The 21652-nt window shown below is 42.0% G+C and overlaps 1 protein-coding gene across 2 annotated transcripts in view; it reads left to right on the forward strand.

The window, feature by feature from the left end:
- Nucleotides 1-21652, forward strand: part of CHD1 (chromodomain helicase DNA binding protein 1) — a 111418-nt gene that overhangs the window by 70045 nt on the left and 19721 nt on the right. For both annotated transcript variants that reach the window (XM_088444657.1, XM_088444658.1), the window contains 13 exons: nt 313-465; nt 558-629; nt 834-983; nt 5202-5350; nt 5466-5562; nt 5652-5747; nt 8095-8268; nt 8920-9080; nt 10021-10062; nt 15891-16018; nt 18318-18456; nt 19807-19957; nt 20763-20885. In XM_088444657.1, coding sequence (XP_088300783.1) covers nt 313-465; nt 558-629; nt 834-983; nt 5202-5350; nt 5466-5562; nt 5652-5747; nt 8095-8268; nt 8920-9080; nt 10021-10062; nt 15891-16018; nt 18318-18456; nt 19807-19957; nt 20763-20885 — 1635 coding nt within the window. The remainder of the gene's footprint in view (nt 1-312; nt 466-557; nt 630-833; nt 984-5201; nt 5351-5465; nt 5563-5651; nt 5748-8094; nt 8269-8919; nt 9081-10020; nt 10063-15890; nt 16019-18317; nt 18457-19806; nt 19958-20762; nt 20886-21652) is intronic.

The following is a 21652-nucleotide window of genomic DNA, read 5'->3' on the forward strand; positions in this document are numbered from 1 at the left end:
AAGTAGATGATTGTATAAAGCGGATATATTGTGGAAAGGATAGAGAGCTAATAAAACATATGAGCGTATGACACATGCATGGGGAAGGGAGCTTGAAATTGTCCCTTTCTATCTATTGAATAAAGAAAGGCGTGCTGTAACAAGTTGTGCTGCTAAACCTTTACAGCTAGGGTGCATTGGTGAAAGGAATGGCACACACATAATGTGAGAAGAAAAGCCCTGCAACTACAATGTGGTATAACTATAGCCAGAAGTTCTACTTTAAGATTTACTCGGTCACAGTTTAAAATTTTTTTCTTTTTTCATTAACAGCACTTAATCCGGAGTAGCGGGAAGCTAATTCTTCTTGACAAGTTGTTAATACGTCTGCGTGAACGCGGCAACAGAGTCTTGATATTTTCTCAAATGGTGCGGATGCTGGACATCCTTGCAGAATATTTAAAGTCCCGGCAGTTCACGTTTCAGGTAAGGTACCGAAGGAGGTCTCTTGAGAGGTCAAAATGTATTTGTTGGAGTCATGTTTCAGATCATTTTATAAAATCTATCTCTTTCTTTAGCGGTTAGATGGGTCCATCAAGGGAGAAATAAGAAAGCAGGCTCTGGATCATTTTAATGCTGAAGGGTCAGAGGTGAGATCATTGACCTTAAGTTCTCTGTGAACGGTTTTAATGTTTCTATGTACTGCTTTACTATCTTTATTAAATTTGTTATTAAATCCATTATCTGCCAGGAGTATGCTAGATAAATTAAGGTGAGCATACTACAGATGTTCATAAATTGCACCATCTTCATTTGAGTTGTGATGCAGCCTTCTATTTCTTTCTCTTGGGCAGGACTTCTGCTTTTTACTTTCTACCAGAGCTGGTGGTCTGGGAATAAACCTTGCTTCAGCTGATACCGTTGTCATCTTTGATTCAGACTGGAATCCACAGAATGACCTCCAGGCACAAGCTAGAGCTCACCGAATTGGGCAAAAGAAACAAGTAAACTTTTTTCTTTCCCTTACTAATGTAACACATTTGTATGAATGAATTAACATTTGTTGTGATGTAATCTGATGTACATAGGGACCGGGATCACAAGTCTATTTTATGTATCCTGTTACTTATAGAATACCTAAGATTTTGCTGTGTGATAATATGTAGGTTGCACACACCACGGGAGGGGGGGTGGAGCCTGCCAGCGCTGGTCTCCCCTCTACATTCCGGCTGCTCTGGCTCAACCCGCGTGGGGACAAACCTAGTTCTGTCAATGCAAAGAGCGCTACTATGGTGGTGTTTTTTACTTGTGCCCAGAGTAAAGTGAAATTACTGTGTGGACAGGTGGACTCCGGGGAGCTGTGCGCAGATTTTCAGGTGGGGCCTAATTGTGCGCAGGCTTTGGCATGCACCCCGGGCAAGCCGGGTGGGCTCAGGCTCTTCGTTGGTCGCTTTCCGACTTGGTGCAACTCATGAAGCTTCAGCGGGAGGAACAGGATTGGGCGACTGCCACGTCTTTCTGCCATACAGGGTACTGGGTAGTCTGCTGCAGGTGTTTCGGTCCCCCAGCCAGGGTGTGATCACCCCTGACTTCGTACCATGTAGAGTACAGCGTCGAGATTTGAGTGTTTCCTCCTTATTTGAATGGTTCTTTGAGGATCCTAAGCTGCGTGAGGCGCATAAGCATCTTCCTTCTTCCAGGGGTCCATTAGACGGTTTGAATATCAAAGAGGAGGAGAGTGAACTTCTGGAGGAGGAGGTCCTCCGGAGGGTGAAGATCTGGGGTCCTCCTTGGGTCAAGGCGTGGAAGATCTCATTACTGTGGTCTGGCAGTCTCTGGACTGCCTGGATCTGGATATCCAAGCACAAGCGTTCAAATGTAGGCACAAGAAGATTGTTGCAGTCCGTGCTTCTTCGGATCTCGTCGAGGACGCTTGAAAGTCCCTGGATAAACCGTCCTCAGTTCCTCGCAAGTTTGCGTCCTTTTACCCTCCTTCCGTCAGACCATGTCACCAAGTGGGAGCAACCTTCCAAGGTGGATGTGGCACGTTTAGCAAAGGACCCTGCTCTTCCAGTTTTTGGTTCGGTGTCCTTTAAGGATCCGCTGGATAAGAAATCGAAAGGTTGCCTTAAGTCCATTTTTATTGGCTCAGGAGTCGTTATTCGCCCTTTGCTAGCCTCAGCGTGCGTGGCTCGGGCCATGGTGACATGGGACGACAAACTTGTCGCAAGACTTCAGAGTGATTTGTCCAGAGATGCACAACTTGACTTGGCGGAACAGCTGCGAGGGCCAGCTGAATATGTGCATGAGGCCGTCTGGTGGCGATGGCCTGCTTGCTGTGCAAAGTTACGGCAAAACAATCATTCCTTATTCGGGCGATCTGCTCATGAATTCTGATTTCAACTTCCCAGTTGCAGGCACAATTGGACAGCATGGTCATGGCTGGATCCTGAATTTCAGCAGTCTTACGTGACATCTTTCCAGTGCCTGCTGTACCTGGGGGTGATCTTCAACACCTCCATACAGCGTATCTCTCTGCCAGAGTCCAAAGCCTGAACCCTCCAGGATTTGGTCGCGATGGTACGGTTTGTGCCTCGCCCATCCATCTGGCTGTGCATGAAGCTGTTGGGTATGATGGTCCTCCACCTTCGAAACTATTCAGTACGCCCAGTTCCACTCACAGGAATTCCAGTGGGAAATTCTTCGGAATTGGTCAGGGCGCACGGAGGACCTCTCATCTCAACTTCTGGTTCTGTCTGCCAGCACTCTGCAATCACTACATTGGTGGCTGGTGTCCGATTATATGTGCTCCCCTGTTGATCCTTGGTCACACCAACTTGGGTCATTGTGACCACGGATGCAAGTCTCATCAGTTGGGGCGCCGTAATGTTAGTTCTCCACTTTGTGGGTCTTTGGTAATCATCGGAGGCCACTCTCCCTATGTGCTCGAGCTCTGCGCCATCTATCTGGCTCTGTTGGGGGACCAGTCCTTCCTGGCCAGCCGGTCTGTGCGGATTAATTCAGACTACCTCACAGCAGTGGCCTATGTGAATCGTCAGGGCGGTACCAAGAATGCAAGAGCAATGGTGAAGGCATCCCAGACTCTAGCCTTGGCGGAAGCCTTTGTTCATACCGGGCGTGGAAAATTGGGAGGCGGATTTCCTCAGCAGAACCACTTTGCTGCACAGGGGGAGTGGTCTCTCCATCCAGAGGTATTCCAACAGTTGTTTCGGAAGTGGGGTCTTCCAGGAGTGGACCTGATGACGTCCGTCAAAACGTCAAGTTCCCCCATTTTTGTGTGAGGTCCAGGAACCCGCTGGCCTTCGCAGTAGATATTGTGACGAGCTTTTCGTCTAGCGTACTCCCCCCAATTCCCATGTGGTACTCTGGTGGACTGGTCAGTCCTCAAATTGGCGGTTGGTCCCTGCTGGCGGCTTCTGCTTTGGCCAGATATGCTTCTGCAGTTTCTGTTTCGGCACAAGGACCTTCCTCGATTTGGCTTTAACGGCATGGCTTTTGAGGCCGGGCACTTGAAGGCTAATGGGTTTTCTCCTTCGGTTGTCCATACTATGTTGCCGGCCTGGATACTGGATGCTTTGCGCAACTACCACAGGGTCTGGAAGATCTACATCTTGTGGTGTGTACGGCGCGAGGTTCATACTTCTGGGTTTCACCTTCCTCGAATTTTGGCCTTTCTTCAGGGAGGTTTGAACCTGGTTTGCAGCTTCGCTCCTTGAAGATGCAAATTTCAGCTCTATTTTCAGTGGCGTCTGGCCCTTCTTCCAGAGGTTAGGACCTTTTTTTACAGGGGGAGTTGAGGATTCAACCACTGTTTCAGTTGCCGGTAGCTCCATGGGATCTTAACCTAGTCCTTTCAGCTCTTAAACAGGCCCCCTTTGAGCCATTCGATTCCGTGGACCTTAAATATGTCAAATAGAAATTTGGTTTTCCTTATGGCCGTTGCCTCAGCTCTGTGGGTTTCAGAGTTGGGTGCTTTTGTCTTGCAAGCCACCATTCCTCATATTCAAGACGAAAAGGGCGGTTCTCCATTACAGTCCCTTCATTCCGACCGAAGGTTGTTTTGGCTTTCCACTTGAACCAGGAAATTCTTTCCTGTGTTTCCTCTCATCAGCAACTTCCAGGGACCGAGACGATCGGGCTCTGTTGGACGTTGTCCGGGCCCTGCAGATCTACTTTGACAGAATTTCTTCCGTCCGTCGTAAGGATTCCCTGCTGGTTCTTTACGATGCTCAGAAACGTGGCTGGTTGGCTACAAAGCAGACCATTGCATGTTGGATCTGCTCCGTCATTACTCAGGCCTATGGTGCAGGGAGACTAGCACCAGACAGGGGGGCAGTGGCGACCTCCCGGGCGGCGCGCAGTGTGGCCTCAGTTGAACAGGTCTGCCTTGCTGCTACTTGGTACTCTGTCCACATGTTCGCTCGTTTTTACAAGTTTCATGATTTTGCCTCCGGTGATGCCCATAGTTCTACGGTCAGCCAGGTGTTTAACGTCCCATGGTCCAGTGTCCCACAGCATAGAAGAAATTGAAAAGATGATTTCTGGGTACTTACCTTTTAATCCTTATCTCTGATTCATCCTGGGGGACACTGGGTTCCCTCCCTCATGCTCAGTCGTGTGGTGTTGTGTTTTTGACAGTTTTGGTCCCTGTGGCTTTGTTTTCCTTGTTATAACCGTTTCACTGGTTACTGCTGCAAACCGGGCATGTTTGAAATTGTACTGGCATGAGGGGGTTGCAGTTTAGGATTAAAGCTGCAGGTTTAGTTTAAGTGCCAGCTACTGCAATTCCATCTACAAACCCATGGTCCAGTGTCCCCCAGCATGAATCGGGGAAAATGATTCAACGGTAATTGCCCAAAAATCCTTCTTTTTGTATCAGTCACATTTTTACGGTGCCACTTGCGATTACGATTTTGATTTTAATTGCTAAATTACTGATACAATAATGATGAATGGAATTGGTGATTGTAGAGATTACGAAGGTTTATATCAGCCATAATTTTAGTAGCTCATGTGATATTTCCTTTGATTCTGCTGTATTGATTTTTCCCGTTAAGTAATAATAGTGGTTTGTATCAAATGTAGAACTAAGTTATTTTCTAACTTTTTTACTTGCATTGATTTTCTGTTTGCTGTCATCTTAATAGAGTACGTTGCATAAATTCTCTCTGTTCATAACCTCTAAAACCTGCTATGTTTAGGTGAATATTTATCGCCTGGTCACCAAAGGGTCTGTAGAGGAAGACATTATTGAAAGAGCAAAGAAGAAAATGGTGCTAGATCATCTTGTAATTCAAAGAATGGACACCACGGGCAAGACTGTTTTACACACTGGAGCAACACCATCTAGGTATAAATTGTTTTAAGTCTTTTTTGTTCTTTTTAATTCATTTTATTTTTCTTTTACAATGTGCACGTTCTGCTAGTGCAAGCCTGAATTTGAAGAGACTTTCTTTCTGTTAAAGCTCTACGCCATTTAACAAAGAAGAACTGGCTGCTATTTTGAAGTTTGGCGCAGAAGAGCTTTTTAAGGAACCAGAAGGAGAAGAAGAAGAACCCCAGGTAAGAAAATACTTGTATAGAAAATCATTTCAACTGCAGCTTTGTTTTGTATTTCTTTTTATTACTTCAGTGCCTTATGTATTTTGAAGGAGATGGATATTGATGAAATTTTGAAAAGAGCAGAGACGCGTGAAAATGAAGGCGGACCAATGACTGTGGGGGATGAGTTACTTTCACAGTTTAAGGTATTACTTATTTTGTTAATTATATTTGTTAGTGCGTAATGTAAAAAAATAAAGAAACGTTAAATCTAAATTACACGTTTATTTTAAGAGTTATGACTCTTAAAAGCATTTGTAAATAAACATTCCGATATGTTAATCGCAATTGTCTGCAAAAAGAAACTTGATACCTCAACAGTAGGTTTTTCAACTGTCCTCGTCTAAGGCCCGTATTCAGTTTGAGGCGAAAAGCCGTTTTTGCCTTTTCTTGGCGGAAACTTTTCACCGATGACGTCATTTCGCCAGGCGGAAAAGTATCGCCGTATTCAATTTGAAAGACTTTCCACCTAGGCGGAAAGTCAATGCAATGTAATAGGAAAAAGTTTCACCTATGAATAGCAGGTGGAAAAAAGTGCAGAATTGGGGTTTTGGGGTACAACGTTGCGGGAACCCCCGTGCAGCCTTCAGATAGTCCCCCAAAGGTAATCTGTGTCCAAAAAAAAACACTTAACACCCCAAAAAATTACTTTGAATTTGGGGGCACAAAAAAAAATGTTGGGGTACAAAGTTAAAAACTAGCGAACTTGACTCTGGTGGGGTCCCCAAGTATGCCCCAGGTGTTTTTTTTCATTGCAGGGGCTTGGGGAAAGTGGATTTTTCACGATTTTTTAAACCTAACTTTAGCAACTTTTAAATACGCTGTCCCCCATTTTCACGTACCCCAAATTTGCTGGGATAAGTTATTGTCTGAATAAAAAACCTCCTGAATACTATTCTGCACCACTTATACAAAAACTCCTTTTAGTAGCTATTGAGCCCATTTAAAAACCAAATTCCTTCAGCAAGCCAAATCGGGGGTAACCATAGCTAACCCCCATGTCACAGCATCATTTGGGGGGTGTCAGGCTGATTTCCCCAAATTTGACAGTACCTTCGCTTTTTTAAGTTTCGCCGTGTCCCGTTTTCGCGTACTTTCAAATTGAATACGGGGATACGCGGGCATGCGTGCGATACTTTTCCGCCTATAAAACACGCAATGTAGGCAAAGTCTGAGAGGTGGAAAAGTATTGCGGGTCTGCTCAAATTGAATACGGAAGAGATCATCCACCATGATCGCTGCTTTCGTGAAAATATATGTTCTGAAGAGTTGTTCCTTTTGGGTGCTGCAGAGTCTTGTGGCACCTTACAAGTGATTAAAAATAGATGACATTTAAATATCTATTTCTTATGAAATCTAACCTGCATAACATGGTATTACATTTGCTATTGCTTTTCCCTATCTAATACAACCTTTTAAAGCAACATTTTCTAAGCCACTAAACCATTCTTCTAAGATTGTGTAAGCTCTCCTTTACAAGTCTACTTTCGAGTGTAGAGTTCATAGTCTTACCACTTATTATTTAAGAATATAATGTTTTCTGGGAGGTATTTCCTATTCTTGGTTTCATTAAATGAGTTCACTTAGTATAGGGAGAGGTAGTAGGGTATGGATCCACTGCACAGAAGATAAATTATCCGTAAATATAATTACTATTCAAGATTAAAGATCTGATCCCCAATATTATCAACATGACCTTCTGATGTCTAAGAAGGGTGCTCCCTAGGAGTGGGCATAAATGTATTTAAAAAGAAGAGGAAAGCAGAGAGATACTCCTTTTTGTTAGGGCACACCTTCTTGATATAGGATAAAAAATTCAATCTTTATTAGATCATTTAAACTGGAACGAACACCATCATGATATAGTTTGCACATGAGCTATATAGTATAAAGAGTTAGATCAACATATATAATAGTAATATAAAAATATAGAATAGATAAATACGTGAATGGTGTATAAAAGAGAAGGTGAAAATAATAATGTGTAGATAGTGGTAGTAGTTTGTAACCTATGGGTAAATACATTTCCTTTAATGAGTGTTAGAATATACAACATACTCTCCTCTAATGAAAAAGCTGTACTATGGAACAGCTATTAAGTCCTACTGGTCCTGTCTGGTAAACCCTCCTTTAATGTGGGATGCCCACCTATATTCCACTCTCCAGTCTGCTTAAAATGAATTCGGAGGAATTGCATATTGCTATCAGTGTAATCTGGCATTTCAAGACAGTTGTCTCATTAACGTCATCATCAGTAATGGCATCCTGGCTGACACTGCACTTTACACACAGAAGACCCAAAAGCTGTACAGGTTTTATGATAGAAGCACTAGTCTATCTGCCTATTCCTATTCTCCATGGTCTTGCCACATTTTGTTGCTACTGAAATTGAACCATTAAAGAATAAAGTTCATATGTTAAAAGACCCTGAGTATAATTTCTTTAAGTGGAATTCTTGCCACTAACATCCATCTTTATTTTCTGTTATTTAAGGTTGCTAACTTTTCGACAATGGAAGAGGATGATATCGTGGAACCTGATCGGAATTCAAAATCCTGGGAACATATCATTCCCACAGACCAGAGAAGAAGAATGGAGGAAGAGGAAAGGCAGAAAGAGCTACAAGAAATCTATTTGCTTCCCAGGATGCGGAACTGTGCGAAACAGGTGAGCGCTAAAACATTGAAAGGATTGGCTTACTTTACCACACTCTTCCTGGAGGGAGATTACAGATTTGTTTTAATGTTCTGCTTACTATTAGTAACCTGCTATAACTGACCAACAAGTAAGACCAGGTCTGCTGGTCTCATTGGCCACTAGACACTTGCTGACTCTCTCAGTGGTGCACCACTATGGTGTCCTCAGTTGTAGGAGAATAACTGCCATCACCACCAGGTTCCTTCACTGATAACAGAAACTACTTGCTTTTGGTTGGTTTGCATTACTGCTGCAGCACTTGCTTGCTCAGTACTGTTATCCAATTCTCCTGACTACTTATGTTGAAACATAACTGCGGGGTAATAGGCCAAGCACTGTCAGGCTACTGTGCTTTGTTTCAGAATGCAGGCATATGTTAGGGGACCGTTGGTGAAGGATTACCGGGCCACGGTCAGAGCTAGGGCCGCCTTCAAGGCATTATTCATAGATTCAAGGTATATTGCACTGACAAAATATATCAATAGTCAATGTGGGGCAATATGTAATTGGTCATGAGAATGTTTGGCTTTGTTCCACTCTGAATTCTTGTTAAATATATGAAAGCAATAATGAAAATTATTTGGATGGCTAGCTTTTATTGTTTTGCATTGTGAATTTTAGGCAAGCTTTAATGGAAGTGAAGGTAGACGGAGTAGAAACAGAAGATATTCTGGATCTGATGACAGTGACTCAGGTTCTGATAGGAAACCCAAGAAACGAGGTCGTCCGAGGACAATTCCAAGAGAAAATATTAAAGGCTTTAGCGATGCTGAGATCCGGAGGTATATTTTAGCATTAAACGTTGTTAAACCAGAAATGCATACAAACAGTGGGCCTGTTTCAGAGATGGATGGAATTGCAGACCGGCACACAAGCGGTTATGCAATTGAGTCCTAATGCAACAGTAGGTTTCTGTAGGATATAGACACCTCCTTGTTGCATCTGCAATCCCAGCACTGCGACCGAGGTCGCAGCCTGGAATCATCATCGCAAGCGGTCGCAAGACAGGCCCCCGTTCTGTCCCCAAAAGCTGCGGCTTTGGGGGTCTGCGAGCTAGATCACAGGACTCGCTCTGCACATGCGCAGACTCCAAACCATCGGGTTAGTGTACATCTCTCAATCAGGCCTGGTGTACGCTCACAAATATAGATGTAGCTGATCTCCGTAAATTGCAAGTTTGTGTGTTTTTATTTTTTTTTATTTTGGGTTGAGTTTTATTATGCAAACATTATGTAAAACTTGGTGGTTTTTCCTTCAATATTACAGGCACAGAGATAGCTGGTAATGTTTCACCCCTAGAAAGTAGTGCATTGGAAAGCAATAGCTGATCACCTCTTCCCCATCACCCCCTTTATTCCCCCTACTTCTTCCTCATTATTTTTTCTATTGCCCTGCATAGAAGGTGGACACAGGGCTCTTTATATTTACTTTGTTACTTTTACACGGTTTGATGCATAACTGCCCTGAGCTTGGCCACCTCCCTGTTTACGCCAAGGTAGTCACTAACTTCTTTCCACTTTAAGCTCCTACAGCATTGTAGCTGGGAAAGGGAGTTCATCCCATATGCAACTTTGCTGTGTGGACTCTTAGATTATGTAGCCCTTGCTTCTCCTAAATTTTTGAATGCAGAGCCAAGTTTGTTCTCACATGGGAAATGCTGTAGAAATATAACTGGTTGACAATCCCATTTTGTTACCTTTATTTTCCTTATCCTTTTCATAGGTTTATTAAAAGCTACAAAAAATTTGGCGGACCTCTGGAAAGGTAATTGTGTGCTCCATTTGTAGTTAACATATGACTTATTTGTTTTTGGTTAAGTAATAGAAAAGTTTCAGACAAACTTTGCATGTTATGGTATTCAATAGTTATTTTTTGAGATATTAAGGGGGTTCACACACAAATCATTTGCCTAATTGTGCCTGGCACAGAGGAGTGTATCATCTAGACCAGAGATTCCCAAACTTTTTCTTAATCACGGCGCCCCTAGAGTAACAGCATTGCTTTCATGGCACTCCTAAGTCAAACGTTTGTTATTGAGAAATTCAGGAAAAAATGTAGTAAAGTAGTAAAGTGAAGTATATTGTGCTTACCTGTCATCCTTAGGTTCAGTTATGTGGGGGTGGACAGGTTTGAGCTTCTGTTTATCTACATGTTTAAATTACATTGACCATAAATAATTAGAATTGGTGCTGGACCACCAACCACAGGCACCCAAGTGTCCTGAGGCACCCCAGGGTTTGTCATGAATTGTCTGCCACCACGTTGTGATATCTTTAGCCCATTTTGGACCTGGTCCCATATCACTTGTCATGTCCCAAATGATTTCATTTTGAGAACTTTATTACAGTTCTGTTAAGTTAACTGAAGCCTCTAGGAGAAATACAATGGAATTATGGCAAATATTAAACCTAATAATAATGGTTTAAAAAAAATCAATAGTAGATCTTCAAACAAATTGACTAGTTTCTTCTCTTCTGTACGGTATTTGTATCTCCTGCATCATTCCCCTTTTCCCCTATAATCTACTTGGGACTGCCTCCGCATGTAGTGGCCAGGAACCCTGTGTCCACCAGTACCTTTGGTGATCATGAAGTCAGCACTAAACCATACACCGTAATAATGATTCCAGGAAAGTTTCTCCCCACCTCATCCTGGAGAGAGATGTTGGTTGTTCATATTGATCAGCCCCTGGCACCGAAGCCTGCTCAAAAACAGAAGGTTGCGCACAAGGGCTCTGATTCTGCAGTGGATGGAATTGCAAAGCTGCACACAAGCAAGTTGCAATTCCGCCCTTGCAATTATGTTAATGCAGCAGGAGGCGTCATGCCTCCTGCAAGCATTAATGATCCCAGCGGGATGTATTTGGTATCCCGGTGCACAAAATGCTGGCGCTCAGCATCCCGGCACTGGAATTAGGGAGCCTGTACCCAACCCATCCGAGCTGCGTCCACCAACACAGCATCTGATCATCTGCGTGATCCGTGGCCTGCTGAGTGACCATGGGATCACACAGACCGGCCCTTGCAGATGTCCAAAAGAATCTGCATTCAGCATTGCACTTACATGCAATGCTGAATGAGGCCCTAGGTGCTGTAGACTTTGGGGGATGTCCTTCTGGATGATGGCCATTAGTAGTACTGGGCTATGAGGGGGTGAGTGCTATCCCTGGCAGTTAGCACCTGTTTGGTGGCCGTTCCTCACTGAGCCTTCCAAAGAGAAGTGCATGCAGACAGGCAGTAAGTAGTTCTTCCTTATTCTTTTCCATTAAGGAAGTTTAGTGTGAACAGAGAGTGGTTTGTGACCGGTGTTTTAGTCAGTCAGTTAGCTTTATGGTCTGTCTGTCATTGCAGGTTTACTTTCACTTTGTCATTGTGTGTTGCAGTCCTCTATTATGTCTGATAATTGGTGCTCTTATAAAGCTAAACATGGAGATGGAGCATCAGTGACTTTGCTTGCTCCAAATTGCTTAGTGGACAAAGCGGACGCATATGCTTTATGCGTAGCTTGTAAGCCATATGGCCAGCGCCCATGCACCACTAAAATTACAATGCTTATACCATCTCCGCACATCAAAGAGGGGGGTTATGTGAGGGCATATGGTGATCACCAGTCTTCAACCACCTTCATGGAAGCCTTAGGGAGTGACCTGTTTCTTGTTAGGGAGCTCCACAGCAGCCAGGTCAGAATAGCTGGTTTGGAAACAAAGCCTAGTGACTGTCTTCCACTCCTTGGTAAAAGAATCCGCCTCTGCAGCTAACCTTCAGAAGCATCAGAATCTGGCTGGGTTTCAGTCTTCAGACTTGGTATTTTTATTTTAAGGAGGAAAGTGAAGTAACTGATGGATCATACCTGGAGGGTGATGTTAAAGACATGATTGTTGAAGACTTCATTCTTAAGGCTTCTCTGATCTGTGTTTGGCACTAAGCTTCAGGCCAGAAATCCAGTTTGTATTTCTGGTAAAAAAAAAAAGTCTGTATTTCTGGTAAAAGTGCCTGCATTTTTATGTAGAGTAATGCATGTGCAACCTCAATACAGTCCCCATTAATTATTTCCTTGGGATCTGAACCTTGTTTTAATAGCTTCACAGCATTCTCCTTCCCCTGTGAATTCGGTGGGTGCCTTACATCTCGGTTATGTATAATGGTGGGTGGAGTTGGACACTAGCTAATTGAAAACTGTCTTCCACCCCTATATAACACCTCCCTTTCCACCGTAAGATGTCTTGTTTTTAGTGCCTTTGGAGTAAGGCACTAGCTAGTTAGGTTTTATTTTAAGATTTGGGTGCTTAGTTACTGGAGACAGGCGACAAGTATCAACAGAGTGGGAGTTAGATAGATTAGAAGGTTTGTGTGAACCTATTTCTCACTATAAAGACTGCCCCTGAGAGGGTCACCAAACTATCATGACCCTGGGTCTCTCTCCAATCCAGACACACATCTGAGGGGGCCGCAGGCAAAAGGGTAAGATTTATTTACAATGTATAAAAGTCTTGTTGGCAATATTCTGCTTCCCAGCACACTGCTTTTTGAGCAGATTGGCCGGGGCTTGTTATTGCTCACAGATCTGTAGAGCCGGCTTGTCTCACACCTCCAGGGGCTGCTCAGCACCACACTGCTTCAATCCTCAGGCTGAAAGGGTTACAGAAGCAGCAACATGCTGCTGCCTTATGAGAGAAAGGGGTTTTGCTGGATTTCAGGATACCGCTGCACCTGCAGACGCACAGCGGTGACTTCATTAGGCTGGGCCACATAAAGTTTCCGGGGATCATCAGAGGCTAAGGGAACAGGTGGCTAGAGCAGTAGGGCACCGTTGCACATGCGGTGGGTGACGTCATTTGAGAGTGACTGCAGTGGGTAAAACGCCGCTGTGCATGTAGTCATGCAGCGATGACGTCATCAGGCCGTGCCACGGACGCCAGAGGCTATGATTACAGGTGTCCTAAATTAGCAGGAACCTGCGGCTGGCCATGCCTCCACTCCGGAACAAATCATTGTTTATACTTGTACAAAATGTGAGAACAAAAATTGGCAAACAGCACAGAGCCAGGGTCGCTCTGTGCAAGTTGTTCACAGGGAATTCCATTACCAGGATGTTCGGCTGAACAGTCGATGATGCCTGATTAGGCTAGGCCTATGGCTGACGCCACAGGTGAATTACGTCGCTTTCAGGAGAAATATGATACCCTGTACCTCCTGCTCCTCCTTTATCTGATCCCTCGGTGGAGCCCAGTTGGCCCCAGAATATGGGACGATGTCTCGCTCAGATGGCAACATCACTAAATAAAATTATGCCAACTCCAGGGGCTACAGCCGTTAAAAGATGTTCACATTCCTCTATTGATTTTCCTGGAGAACAAGCTTCAGCTACTTCACAGATAGAAGGGGAATTGGATTGTGACTGAGAGGACAACTCAAACTGGGAGGGTGACTCCCAGTCAGATTCAGGAGTTTCTATATTGATAGACACTGTCAGGGAAACTCTGCAGTTACAGGAGGCAGCTATGCCAGAGACTAGTGCAGTTTCTTTAAACGTAAGAAGAAAAGTGTTTGTTTTCCCAAAATTTTTACATTTTGAGGAAATATTAAGCCTAGTTAAAGCCCGAGTCCAAGTTTCGTATTCCGAAAAAATGTAAGGGTCTTTATCCTTTTTCTGAAGAGGATACCAAGCTTTGGGAAATTCCTCCAGTGGTTGATGCTCCTATTGCTAGGTTGGTCAGGAATAGGGTTATTCCCACTACTCAGTCTCTAACTCCTTAAAGATCCTATAGATAGAAAGAAGGCACTCCAAATGGGAACTTTCGAACCTTTTGGAGTCTGTAGAATTGCGATCTCACTCTGAAGATTATTTTTCTTTTGGGCATTGATTTGGCCAGAAGGGTATCTGAATTAGCGTCTCTTTCCTGTAAAGCTCCGCTTATCATTTTTCATAAGGATAGAGTAGTATTACGTGCAAAACCTACCTTTCTGCCAAAGGTGGTATCCGCTTTCCACATTAACCAAGATAATGTCCTTCCAGCTTTTCGCCAGGTTTCAGTGACTAGTGAAACTTCTTCCTTCGCACTGTTGGATGTGGTACGTGCGTTACGCATTTGAGGCGTACGGATTCCCTGTTGGTGTTGATTGATGCACCAAAAAGAGGCTGGCCTGCCTCAATGGTTTATCGCTAGATGGGTCACTTCTGCCATTAGACAGGCATATTTGTCCTCGAATGTGACTGTTCCGGCCTCATTTCAGGCCCACTCGACTCGTGCTGCTGGCGCTTCCTGAGCTGTACAGCATGGTGCCTCGGTTGAGCAGCTCTGCAAAGCAGCTACCTGGTCATCTGTACACACTCTCAAAAATTTCTACCGCTTCCATACATTCGGAGCAAGAGACTCCAGTATTGGGCGGAAAATTTGTTAGAGCGGTCGTTTCCGGCGTTCCCTTCATTTATTTATTTCTTTTTTTAATACATTAGTTTATTTAGAAGAAAAGCTTTCTTTTATCCTAAAGTGCTTTCCAAGTTCTACTTATCACAGATATATTATGGTTCTGGTGTTTAGACTGATAGCTCTCTGGAAAAATAGTGATATCAGTCTTGGGATCCCACCAGGGCTCCACGCACCTATTCTAATGGGACTCTTACATAGTTATTTTGGTACTCCTATGGTGCCCACAAGAAGGGTTGGTCTTCATCAAAGTAGACTATTGCTAGGTAGAAATATTTCAGGCTTATACTGGAACCAGGAATTCTGTTCCAGAATGTGTGTGTGCGTGCGTGCGTGCGTGTGTGTGCGCGCATTCTACCATATCAGTCAGTGCCTCCTGGGCTGTCTGGCAATAGCCCTCTGTAGAGCAGCTATGCCAGTCAGCCAAGTGATTATAAATACACATGTTTACAAAGTTTTACAGAATCAGTTTTTTGTGTCCAAGCATGCAGTATTTGTACAGTTGGTGCTGCATACTGCAACTTCAGAGTGTACCCTCTCATAGATGCAGCTTTGTGATGTTCCCAAGGTTCGATTATCCTCCAAGAGAAACTAGATCTTTATACTTGTTAAATCCTTTTCCCCAAATTCATTGTACTCTAGGATTCCTCTATTTTATGCCCTATTTCTCCTTGAGGTTTTTTCTATCAGGACCTTTTTTTTTTTTCTCTCACTTGTTTCCTTTTTATTATTTCCCGTAGGGCTTGGTTAGAAAATAGCTTACTTTCTGGCAAGCAAGGGTATATTCAGGTGGATGAGAATCCAAACTTTGCTTTAACATTTAAAATAGAATCTAGTTTGGTTCTCTATAAACACAAATGTACCCACCAATGGCTTCAGAGAAATTAATTTGGCACAAATATGAAAATGCTGTTTTGATTATATTTGTTTAAAATAAATGAAATAAAGTCTAGCTTTTGTCCACATTTGAAACAGAGTATATTTATATTTTTGATGTTCAGCAATGTCAAGTGATGGGAAATAATTATACATTGTAATTTGGTACTTGTAGCATTGTCCCTTTTTAATTGACATTTTGAAAAAAAAATTCTATGCCTTTTGCATGAAGGTAATGCTAAATCATAAGCCGCTGAGCATAAAGTCTAACTAAGTGTCTTTGTTTCAGGTTAGATGCAATAGCTCGTGATGCGGAGCTAGTGGAAAAATCTGAAACCGATCTCCGTAGGCTTGGAGAATTAATACACGGCGGCTGTATTAAAGCATTAAAAGATTGTTCTGGCCCTGAAAGGACAGGTGTGTGGCATAATAGGTTTGTTAACAAATGAAGATTGAATCCATATATTAAGACCACTATTGAGATTCTATAAAAAAAAAAAAAAAAAAACATATAAACCCCATTGCGCTGGTAATATAGATGAAAGTTGGTACAGAGTAAATCATAGATACGAAATTATAAACATATTTATTATCACATATATAATATAATTCATTGTTCAATGAAAATAATCCTAAAACATTACAATTTTTTCCCATGGAATAAAAATATTATAGACATTTTTCAAATATAATTGAAAAAGATTTTAACTACAGTTCCATTTTGATTAGTATAGTTGAAGGAGGTGGAACTTAAATTGTATACTGATTATAATCTATCAGCAGCGGATAGTTAATGTGACCACACACAACTCGTAATGATTTCTAAATATTCAGATGTCCTTTTTGATTAGCAAATATTCAAATGACCTTAAATCAGTAGTCTCTCAGTCTAGGCTAGACTGTAGGCGCTGTCAGTTTAAATACAGATGTTTGTTGTAATACCTCCGTGTTGTTGGCAACATGGGATACGTGCAAAAGTTATAACGACTCCACTTCGGAAGATCCAAATACCCCCTCTAAACTGATCGAGGAGGGAAGCTAGACTTCTCCAGCGGGAGATTTTCCAACTGGTACCTGTCAGGTAATTGTGTTCTTTAGTTGGCAGACTGTACGGTCTCCGCCTCGACGTCACAGGTGGTTTCCGTCCAGCAATACAACGCACGTCCATCTCCCCGGAGTTCCAGACAATATCAGCATGTAAGTAGGTGTCACAGAAATCCCCAGGGGTCCAAACCGCTGACGCGTTTCGCTCCACTGATGGGGGCTTTTTCAAAGAGTGACATATGGCTTCATGAGGACCCTTTTTAAAGCAGTAAGCATTCATCTTATTGGTGTGATGTTTTAGGATTTATTTTGTTGACCGGTCAATGAATTATTATATTATATATGTGATAATAAATGTTTATAATTTCGTATCTATGATTTTCCCTGTACCAACTTTCATCTATATTACCAGCGCAAGGGGGTTTATAGGTTTTCTTTTTTTTGTGCAACACCTGGTTTCTGGGTGTAACTGTATGTGCAACCTCTTTGCTGCTTGATTAATAATAATATTTATTAGTATTCTAATTGAGATTTATTTTACTATTAGCACCACGTCTTTTTGTATAATTGTTACTCTCTTGAGATCGTGCATAGTATCATTATTATTATTCTATTATATCATCAAAGCGCTACTACCTTTTGTCTGTTGTATGTTTACCTATGCATGGGCCTGACTAGCCCTTATATAGTAGCAGCTGGGATTAACCCACTCACTTCAGCACCTGTACCCATTTATTGGTACCCCATTCTTTCAGTCCTGGGAAGAGGGAAGATCTCCCAATAAAATCAGGGGCACCTATATTTGTAGGAGGGGGTACCCTCTTTCAGATGATGCTGTCACCTAGTAGTTATTGCCTGATGATCACCACAATATTATTACCTGCGATACGGAAAATGTTTTCCATGTGTGTGTGCGTGGTCAATAAATGCCTTACCAACCCCATAATTCTACCACCATGCATAGTGGCACCCTTGTTTGAAAAAGGGGGAGTTCCCTCTGTCAAATGATGCGGTCCCAAGCATCTATTGTCTGGTCATCACCTTGCACTACAGAAAAATTGTTGTTGTTTTTTTATAGATGGGGTTGAGGTCACTGTGTTTTAAATTGAGATTATTAAAAATTGCAGAAAAAAAGCATGATCATTTTCAAGTGCGTATGTTGTAGTGAAAACCTACACGAAGCAAGGGTGAAGTAATGCTAAAGCAGGAATCACAACGTTGGCCTATAATTTCAATTACACTTAATTATTTTATTTTATTCGACATTTTGGTTAAATGTTATTTTATATGTTACAACAAAAAAGACATGTTATATTTGTGAAATGCAGTATCTACTGGAAAAAACAAGGTATAATTTATGAGGGTCCTGTATAATAAAATTAATTATATTGATGTCTGAATGTGACCAGCGCAAACGTTGGAAAAAAAAGGGCTCAGCACATGACTGACTTTTTAAAGGGGTTAAAAATTGGCTTATTGTGCCACTAAGTAAGATGGTGCTGAGATGTGCATCAAACGACACTCTGATTTGTGTTCTTCAATTCATTGTGTAGTTAGGTAGTAAATGCTCCAACCCTTTTCTTCTAATACCCAATATCATGCTGAATTATCTAAATTCATTCTAAGATGTAGTTAATGTACTGGTTAATGAGCCGTCTTTCTTTAAACCAAGGTGGAAGGCGGGGAAAAATGAAAGGACCAACCTTTCGAATCTCAGGAGTACAGGTTAATGCAAAGCTGGTCAGTTCTCATGAAGAGGAGCTGCTTCCACTGCATAAATCTATTCCCTCAGATCCGGAGGAAAGGAAAAGGTGGGTAGACATTTTTCACAGTGTTTCTTGTTTGTCTCGTGCAGGGAATTATTTGATATCTTAACTACAGACTGTTTGATAACACTTGCGTAAGAGGCTACGTTTTACAATGCAGCTGCTAAGTTTCTGAATTTAAAGATCACATTCCATTAGGTGGTTCTCCATGGCAGTGTTGTTGTTGTTGTTCTTGTAACAGTTATTATACACCATCACTTTTATATTTTAAAGCCTAATTATTAAGTCTTGACCATGGATGGAGTCATTTGGTCAAGATTCACAATGTCGTTACTCTCAGAATGTCACCATTAGGGCTAGGCTGCGGGACAGGAGGGTTATGGTTCGTTTAAGGGGGGGGGGGGTAAGTGGGAAAAGGGGGTTGATGGTTTGAATTAGGTGCTAGGGGGAGGGTTAGACATTGTGAATGTTGACATTATATACCACATCCCTTGTCCCAGGGTCCAATGTGGTGTTTACACTTTTGCATGACAGCTGCATATTGGTTCTGTTGTTATTGCGATCACAATAGAACCAAGCAAAACATCATAGTACACATTACATTAAAGTACTGGGTTACTGTAGTAATGCCATTCTATGTTGGAGTCATGCCTGTAGTGTTAGGCCATTTATTTTTTTAATGGCAAACAGAACTAAGGCTTTCTAGACTTGTTTTAAAATATATATCTAGCTTATTTAGAGATGCATGTATAATCATTTGCATGAATGACTGTAACGGTATTTACACGTAGTATAGTTAACATTAACCAGTGCTTCATTACAATGTGCTCATTACCTGTAGCTTCAGTAGGCTTAAAACAGTGAAACTTTGAGTGTTCATTCTAGTACCCTGCACCTGTCACAACCCGTTTAGTTTTTATTTCTTGTCTGGGCTGTCACACTCTGCTCTTGTGCTTACAACATGCTGGGCCTGTATATCAGAAGTTTGTTGCATCAGCTGAGTGTGCTAGAAGCACCAGAGCAGAGAGTGACACCCCAGGCAGGAAATAGAAACTGCACGGGTTGTGACAGGTGCAGGGTACTAGAATGAACACTAATTGATCACTTTGAGAAGTGATATATATATGTATATGCGCGCACACATACTGTATTTGTGGCCTGTCCAGCTTTGTTACAACTACAGTATATACTTCCATTTTTCATTACCATTTGTCTTTCCAGTCACTTGTTTAATGTAAATCATTGCTTTAAATCTTTAAAAACAGTTGTTTCCAAACTTGGTCTTCAAGGCACTGTAACATTGCGTGTTTAAGGTTATCTATAGTTGAGCGGAAGTGGTTAAATCACGATAACTATGGATATCCATATTTTATACGTTTTATTTTCTCTTTCTAGGTATGTTGTTCCATGCCATACAAAAGCAGCACATTTTGATATTGACTGGACCAAGGAAGATGACTCCAACCTTTTGATTGGAATATATGAATATGGATATGGCAGCTGGGAGATGATTAAAATGGATCCTGACCTCAACTTAACGCAAAAGGTATATTGCTTCATTAAATTTAGCGGCTTGTCGGTTCAGTGTTTGGGATTTACCTGTAGATGTCATTAGTGGAGAAAAGTCTGAACAATAATTGAAGCTTTTCTTTCTATGAATCTCCACCTCTTAGGGTACACTTTTATTTGTTCTGGTGTCAGATTATTACATGGGGTTTTGTCCCCACACAGAGTTTGGTTAGGCTTTTTAAAGTTATGGTTTGAGTTTACATTTATGGATGAGCGTATTTGCCACTCATGAGGGACGAACTGACGAACCTCCACCTTGCCCTGTACCTCAGCCATTGGGGGAGTGTGTGTGTTGTGCCTTTCGGAATGTAAATTAAAGCAGTAGGAAAGTTCCAGGAGGAAAATTTGATTATCAACCCCTTTGCGTCTAGCCTTTATCTCCCCTTTATAGTACTGGAGTGATACCACAGCTTCAAATATATACTTCCCCTACTGAAGTTGCTTATTGTACCACACAACACACCCCCTGGTTTCCAAATACATATTTGTTATGTGATTGCTGAGTGCAGAACTTTGCTTGTTTGCTGTAAAGTTTTTCTTATTAAGCTTATAAGAAGATGGATCATACTTTGCAAAGTACCGCACGTGACATTTTACATAGCTTATTTTCCTAAATTGTTAAATCTTAGCTAATATAATCCTCTCATATGAGTTCAGTTTGTGTAAATACCCTCTGCCATATTATATCCTATTTTATAAAGTTTATTTCTCTGTAAACCAAATGTATTATTATACTGCAAGAAAGAAGAAAAGTGCAGTATATGCTTTTTATTCTCCTTTAGATATTACCTGATGATCCTGACAAGAAGCCCCAAGCTAAGCAGTTACAGACCAGAGCAGACTACCTCATTAAATTGCTTAACAAGGACCTTGCAAGAAAAGAAGCACAACGACTTTCTGGTGGGGTAAGTTATTAATATGAAAACTCCATAAAAAATTAATCATGCATTTCACTTGTCTTTTCAAATGACTGCTCATACCGTGTTAGTGCCAGGGGTACAGGTGGGGCATCTGCCCCAGGTGACAGAGGGAGGGTGTGCCAGGGTGAGCTGGAATGTCAGCTGCAATTGCCAAGAATAGGGTGAGAGGGCAATCAGCGTAAAGTTATTTCCTCCCAGGGGATGTGCTCTGCAGCAATAGGCTCTTTACATGGCCTCTCCAGAATGCTGTATGGCCGCAGCAGGAGAGGAGTAGAAGAGATCCTCAACAGGTAAGTTAGGGCAGTGTTTCTCCTCCGCAATCCTGAAGTATTCCCTAACAGGTCATGTTTTTTGGATTTCTGTCTGGAAGCAGGTGGGATAATTACTGACACAACATAGATTTTCTCAGCTATGCCTGATTGAAGAGGTACACAAAACATGACCTGTTGGTAGTCCTTGAGGACTGGAGTTCACGACCCCTGCAGAGGGCATGTCATAGAGTATGGTAGGTAATAGTTAGGATAAGGTTATAATAATTTAATGAGGTTAATTAAGATGAATGATTTTTTTTTTTTTTGGAGACTGAGGGTCAATGCACATATGATATTGGGGCTAATTAATGGGGATTATGTAGGAATTTATTGTAAAGGGGTTATATTATATTGAATGGTATTAAGATTATTCCGAGTTAGTTAATTATTTTTATTGAAGGGGTGATTATTGATGAGGCAATGACCTTGTAAGGTGATAAA

The sequence above is a fragment of the Taudactylus pleione genome, unplaced genomic scaffold (genome assembly GCF_031769625.1).
Source record: "Taudactylus pleione unplaced genomic scaffold, aTauple2 ptg000370l, whole genome shotgun sequence".
Taxonomy (NCBI): Eukaryota; Metazoa; Chordata; class Amphibia; order Anura; family Myobatrachidae; genus Taudactylus; species Taudactylus pleione.